Here is a 6,929-nt window from a genome sequence, read left to right as displayed (position 1 = left end):
ATTATATTTTTCACATTTAAATCTCTAACTGCTATAAATCCTGAAATATGTTACCAAACAATTTATCAGAATTTAACATTTGGCATACCAAACAGTTTTCAGGATTTAACACATTTCGGATTTACTAAATCCGGATTTAATGGATTTAATCCCACTAAAGTTAAATCCCACTTGTTGCCAAACAGCCCGTGAGAGCGTCGTCAATCATGGGTCGACCTCGAGGTCCATTGCACGACGTCCTGACCTAATCTAGAGAGAGAAATTGCAATTATGTGATAATCGAGAGGGAGGGAGAGTAGAAAAACTGGTGCGGAATATTTTTAATTTGGAAGCCTCGATATTTGAAGGACGCGTGCTAGCTTGCGAATCATGGACCCTTCCAATCATTTCGCCCTCTTCCGCGCCTCTTCAGCTCATCCGAATCGTAAATCTTAGAGTAATTGGCCATTTTTCTCCCCCTAGATTTTGATTCCGTTGATCGATCATTTTATGACTTGGCAGGTTATCAATTGTTTATTTTTTAGTTTCCTTTTATGACTTTGGATTGAGTCGGTGAAGTCCTCATAGATCGAGGAGAGTTTCTATTTCATTTCCTTATTTATTTACTTTCCTTACCTTCTGTGAACGCGATGATAGTGAATCTTTTGCTTTGCTTCTGCCTTCCCTGACCACGGCAATGGAGTCTCGCGTGGGGAACAAGTTCCGGCTTGGTCGGAAGATCGGGAGTGGATCGTTTGGTGAGATCTATTTAGGTATGTTTCGAGTTGTAAGGGAGTACTGTCGGTTAATTATATTGCTGGGTGTTTTTGCTTTTTTTAGCTTGAGTGAAATGTAATTTTTTTGGTTGATTTCAGGTACGAACGTGCAGACGAATGAAGAGGTCGCAATTAAACTTGTATGTATTACCTGCTATGGCTATGGCTCTTAATCTGCTAACGTCTTTGTCATGGCTTCCGTTTACAAGGAAATTAGAACTTTGGTATGCCAATTTATAGACCTTTAATTGGAGAAGACTCCATCTTGCGGATGGGGTAGGTTGAAGAATTTAGTAGTATATTTTTAATTTGATCTTCCTAAATCTGAAAATTTTGCCATGTGGTATAACGGCGTGTCTATGTTTCGTGATTTCCAAATTCAATAAATTGTTTGAGTAGCGGCCTCAAACACCAACTTTTTGAGTCTTTTTGAAGCTATATAACTTGATAGCTCAAGGACTTTTTAATCTGCAAGAGGAGATGGTCTTCTTTCGCTGTGCTTTTGGGGCAGTTTAGCATGGTGTCTCTCATAATGACTTACTCATTTATGTTTTAAGGCTATTTTTTTTTCCCAACTTGACGTCTCTAAATGATTGAATGTTAGAATATTTAATTCTTACCTTAGCACTTCCTCATAAGTTGCTGGGCAAAGTTTTTGTTGCTTGATTTGATGACAAGTGTTTTCCTTTCTTATGGTCCTTCATGACACTGTTGTTGGAGGAGGGAGCTTTAGGGTTGATAGGAGAATCACTTATTGGGCCATGATTGTAGATTTGATTTTAGGCCCAAGGCTCTCCTCTTTCGCTGAAAGTGTTGAAAGTGCTAAGGCCTATTTGGGACTAACCTCAATAACAACAAGAGCATTAGGAGCTTCAACGAATCAACATATTACCTCATGGGGAATGACCTCATAGGGAATGATGATGTTGGCCTCCTCCCATTAGTTAGTTGGTGGGCCCAATTGATTGACATAGCCACTTCATTATTCTTGGTGGTAGGTACAAACTTTACCACTTTTGAGATACTACCAAATGAAGGTGGCTCCAGCAGCACTAGTTTTGATGATGGCCTTTGTGAATTGCGAAATTGAACCTTCCCAAGCTTCATAGTCATGATATTGTGTGCGGATACCATTGCTTTATACCTCTTTAGTACATGCGAAGTGACCAATAAAGGATTGGATTAGTTTTATTTGGAACACAAATCCTAGAATTTTTTGGTAAAGAGACAATCTATTTGGTAATAAATTTAATGTCATATGTTGATAGAGTTTATGCTATGATGTCCTGGACTCGATGTCACATGATTGTACTTGTCAAGTGAATGGAATAACATGGATGGAATAACATAAATAGCACCACTACTATTAACTTAACATTCGCTATAAAAAGTTGCACTAGGCACAAACAATTTGAGCTTCAAAATGATTGATAGAGATAAACAAAGAGTCTTCCATAGTAGAGTTGCTAGTAATTTGATCACTCCGGAAAAATAAACCCCCTTCGTGAATGTTTTTAAAATTCTTATTAGATCAAAGATTAGCAGGATGTTCTTATATTGATCAGATTGAGTATCAATTGTTCTTCAAATTTTTTATCTCTATATTTGTAATTGTTGGCATTGTTGAGGGAGAGAAAACTGAGTACATGTATATGTGCACAAGGAAATCATAACATTTGAGGCCTTGAGTGTTTAGGTTGTTGAACATGTGGTAATCATGCTCAGGAGAGGGTATAGCATTATTTCTATTGGAGTGGGAGACAAAACATGAAAGGAGACAGGTTACATGAGCTTTGCTAGGAGGTTTTGCAAATGCAGGTTAAGGGGAGGAGGGGGAGAACTGATGATGGAAATGATAGAAATGCAAGAGAGTGAGGTTTGTTAAGAGCACTATTGGGTATTTGCAAGCTAGAGAGTAGGATGAGAAGTGGAGAGCAAGAGAAAAAATTGATGGCTAATCGTGTGCGGGCTAGGAGTATTGTAGATTTGCGAGGGAGAGCTGAACTGAAGAAACAACAAACGGGAGAGGGAGATAATTAATTATCAAGCAGTGCATCATTGCATGTGGGCTGAGATGGTAGCATAACCATGATGGGGAAAGAGCAGCGGAAGCATGAAAGAGGAAGGAAGCTAGCTAGGGCTTGGAATGAAGCAAAGAACACGAGAGATTAGATGGAGGGAAGATAGTGCAAACTCGTTAGAGAGAAGAAAGAGTGAACGAGGTTTTCTAGAAGTTTGGAGATCATGCGAGTTAGGAAATTAGAGGGATGCATAGTAGTCATACAAGATGTGGAGATGTGTGGGATGTCATTGCTTGTATTGAACCCAAGTATGTTATTAAATTTGTTTCTGTAATAAACATTGAGGGGGGAAGAGATGGCAGAAATGAAAGGACTAAAAGTAAATATCTTTCCTAAAAAAGACTAATAGGCATTGCCTAAGAAAGATAGAATTTCCTAAAAAAGACTAATAGGCATTGCCTAAGAAAGATAGAAGTGCAATAAATTAAATTCAACTCAAAGATCTCAGATGAATTCCTCTTAAATTAAGTAATTATTGTAACTATCTTTTCACTTGCTTAATACAGTCTGTGGTCCATCTCCACCAATATAAAAGGTATCATGGTATATGTTTAAGGATTGCATTATATTTTTTTTTTTGTTGGCTTGAAGAAGATTTCTTCAACGAAGTCTAGAAACCTAGTGTACACTCATTTGTCCCTTGGGATGTTGCCTGGGTGCTATAATTTTGTTTATTTTGTGTAGCTTGCATAAATAACTTATATTAGAAGTTGTTGGTTTCCTGTCTTTGTTCTTACATTTAAATATTTTTTATTATCCTTGCTTTTCGTAATTATTTGAATTATTGGATTGCTTTTATAGGCTTTCGACATAATGCTCATTTGTTATATGATAATAATGTTTGTTATTATGCTTATTCATTTTGTCTTGTCACTATGATACCAACACTTCTCCTCAAAGAGGTGTGCAATCTCCAACACATATCCGACACGACACGCGTTCGACATGCCCACCGACACATGTCAGAAATGCCGAAAATGTGTCTGATTAAAAAATATTAAATACAAATTGGGCACAAATGCCCAACACCTGTGTCCTAAATACTTTATGAATTTTTTAAAATATAATTTCTTGTATTTTAAAATTTTATTTTTTAAAACTATAAAAACTAAATTTCTTATTTTTTATTCTCATTACCAAATCAATCGTTCGCATTCAATACCCCATTTATTGAATATTCTCATTTTCATTTTTTCTTGGCGGGTTGCAACTTTGGTTTCTCAACAATGACGGATGTCATCTCAACATCGACATCTGACGTTATTATAACATCGACATTTCTAAACCATTTCAGCATCAAAGTTTGACACTATCTTGACATATCTATACCTACAACTTGACAGCTCATCTTTATCCGACGTCATTTTAGCATTGACGACCAACCCCCTCTCAACATTGACGATAAACACCCTCTTGCCATCAATTCCCCTGATACTTTATGTATAACATCAACGCCCGACTCTCAACAGCATTGTCATCTCCTCTATCGATGTCTGATACACGGCATCGACGCCAACTCTCAACATCGTAATATTAATTATTTTAAGCTCAAATTCTAGTTAAATGACTTGTTATTTCTAAATTATTTTTAATATCATATTTATTCAATTTTTATACATTATTTTTAGAATATAAAAATTATAATACCGTGTCCAACACTTGTATGTGTCCCAGCTTTTCAATAATTGACGTGTCCCGTGTACGTGTCGTGTCATATGTGTGTTGCCGTGTCTGTGTTTGTGCATCATAGTCTTGTCATATTACCTTTGGTGCCATTATTTCCTATATTTATTAAAGTAGCATATTTTATTTATTATTTTGTATTATTAATGGTGACTATATGGCTTTATCAGGAAAATGTTAAGACAAAACATCCTCAATTGCTGTACGAATCAAAGCTGTACAGGATCCTTCAAGGAGGAAGTACTTGAATTTATTTTTAAACAATTTTTTGCCTGCACGATGTACAAAATCATTTTAGCATCTTTGAAGATTTCTCATCTTTCTTTCTTATCTTGCAGCTGGGATTCCCAATGTGAGATGGTTTGGTGTTGAAGGAGACTACAATGTGCTAGTGATGGATTTACTAGGACCAAGTCTTGAAGATCTTTTCAACTTCTGCAGCAGGAAGTTGTCCTTAAAAACTGTTCTGATGCTTGCAGATCAGATGGTATTATTTTGACTAGCTTAATTTGAACTGCTTATTGTAATCTGTTCATGTTGTTTGACCACTTATTTTTTGTTTTTCCAGATCAACAGGGTGGAGTTTGTTCATTCTAAATCTTTTTTACATCGAGACATTAAACCTGATAATTTTCTTATGGGCCTGGGCAGGAGAGCTAACCAGGTTCGTCTTTTCAAAAAAGTGAATATCTCAGAATTTAATCCACTATATGATTAAGTTATTACTAGTAATTATTCGTATAGGTTTATATCATTGATTTTGGTCTTGCAAAAAAGTATAGGGACACTTCAACCCACCAACATATTCCATACAGGTAAATGATGTTTAGAAGATCAGAATATGAATTATTTTCCTTTTTCTATTTCTAGTTGTTTTGTTAATTTCACTGATTGCATAAATTTTGTCCATGAATATTATTTTCCATTACTTGTTTATAATATCTGACTCTTAAGAAAATGATTTCAAGGATTAGTAAACTTTTTTTTTTTTACCTTTCTTTAATTTTCAAATATATATGCTTACCACAAATAGGGGAAAAACTATCAATATTTCTTATTCATAATTGATCCTAATACCACTGTTGATCTCACGCATTCACAACCCCCATCAGCCATAATCCAGCTATAGTTCAGCCCCCATGTCCATTTGTCTTTGGTTTAATATGAATTTGAAGGCCTCAAGTCCATTGTATCTTTGATCTTATCGGGAAGAGAAATTTCCCTCTGCATTAGTTATATCTTTGATCCAACTAGACTCCTGCATTTGCATTCGTTGTTCTTTGATATAGCTGGAATTTGATGACCTCTGTGTCTATTAATCTTTTTTATTAGAAATTGAAGATCTCCTTGTCGGTTAAATATTTGATTTGGCCAGTCTTTTTTCTGCATTCATTAATTTTTGATATGGGCTTAGGAAGCTGAATGCTCTCCACAAGCCACTATACTTGACCAAAATTAGTACTACTTTTGTTATTGCTCGGTTCTGGTAACATTGCCAACATTTATGACCTCAGATTAGAGGTAGGAAGGGTGCTGCGTCAATATTGAAACTATGGAAGAGAAAAGAAAATAGTCAGTAGTGTTTCATCTACTAATCTATAACCTATGTGTAAACAAAATAATAATGATAAAATGAATTATTCACATTAATCTCAAAGCTTCTCCCCAAAGGATAAATAAAAACCATTAGGCTAATTTTTATATTTGAGTCATCATTTCAATATGCTATGTCGAAAGCTAGAATGTAAATCCACAATCTAAGCAACTCATAAATGCACTCGTCGCCAAGCTTCAAATTAAGTTAATTTCAAAATATTAAACAAAGTCAAGAATCTAAATGTCATATAATGGGCATTCCAATAGATGTAATCCTTGTTCCCTTCAATTGAGCCAACACAAAGCCATCGTGCTCATAAACCTAAACCTAAACCTCGATCATCTTAATAATAAAATAAGGTCGTAAGAGCCATCATTGAGCTTTCCTCTCCCTTGAGGCTATAAGCCCTTTTTATGGACCTTTCAATGGATTTAAGCCATTATCCTAACTAAATTCAGGTCATCCGATGATTGTAAGCCCTAACCCTACCCTATACTTACATCAACCATCATGTTAAAAAACCCATTAATTAATTAGAATCAAAATCGATCAAAGCTCATGTACATTCATTTTGGTTTGCTTGGGATTCTTGAGAGGAGGCAACTCATGGTTGTTGCTTAGTTTCCATAGACATTATAATTTTATTCCCTTTGATGTTGTTAGATTGGGTTCGTTGGTGTACCTGGGATGATAGAACTATGAAACCTTGATATATGCTCCACCAACACTCCAACCACCCCCCATCAATTCAACTGAAACCTAAACATTAAATTTGTGCTAACAATTGAGCTTAAGCAATCATCTTTAATTTTG

General features: G+C 35.6%; 1 protein-coding gene across 2 annotated transcripts in view; it reads left to right on the top strand.

Moving 5' to 3' along the window:
* Positions 1-223: 223 nt before the first annotated feature.
* Positions 224-6,929, top strand: part of LOC110105264 (casein kinase 1-like protein 2) — a 31,919-nt gene continuing 25,213 nt past the window's right edge. The window contains exons 1-7 of one of the 2 annotated variants that reach the window (XM_020834685.2): positions 224-501; positions 637-752; positions 855-895; positions 4,690-4,759; positions 4,858-5,006; positions 5,088-5,183; positions 5,264-5,334. In XM_020834685.2, coding sequence (XP_020690344.1) covers positions 677-752; positions 855-895; positions 4,690-4,759; positions 4,858-5,006; positions 5,088-5,183; positions 5,264-5,334 — 503 coding nt within the window. In that variant the 5' untranslated portion in view covers positions 224-501; positions 637-676. Of the gene's footprint in view, positions 502-636; positions 753-854; positions 896-1,012; positions 1,032-4,689; positions 4,760-4,857; positions 5,007-5,087; positions 5,184-5,263; positions 5,335-6,929 lie in introns of those variants that run through there. The other variant, XM_028694293.1, reaches the window with a different exon arrangement.

The sequence above is a fragment of the Dendrobium catenatum genome, unplaced genomic scaffold (assembly GCF_001605985.2).
Source record: "Dendrobium catenatum unplaced genomic scaffold, ASM160598v2 fragScaff_scaffold_448, whole genome shotgun sequence".
Taxonomy (NCBI): domain Eukaryota; kingdom Viridiplantae; phylum Streptophyta; class Magnoliopsida; order Asparagales; family Orchidaceae; genus Dendrobium; species Dendrobium catenatum.
Note: the sequence above shows the minus strand (reverse complement) of the source record. Positions and strands in the feature narration are given on the sequence as shown.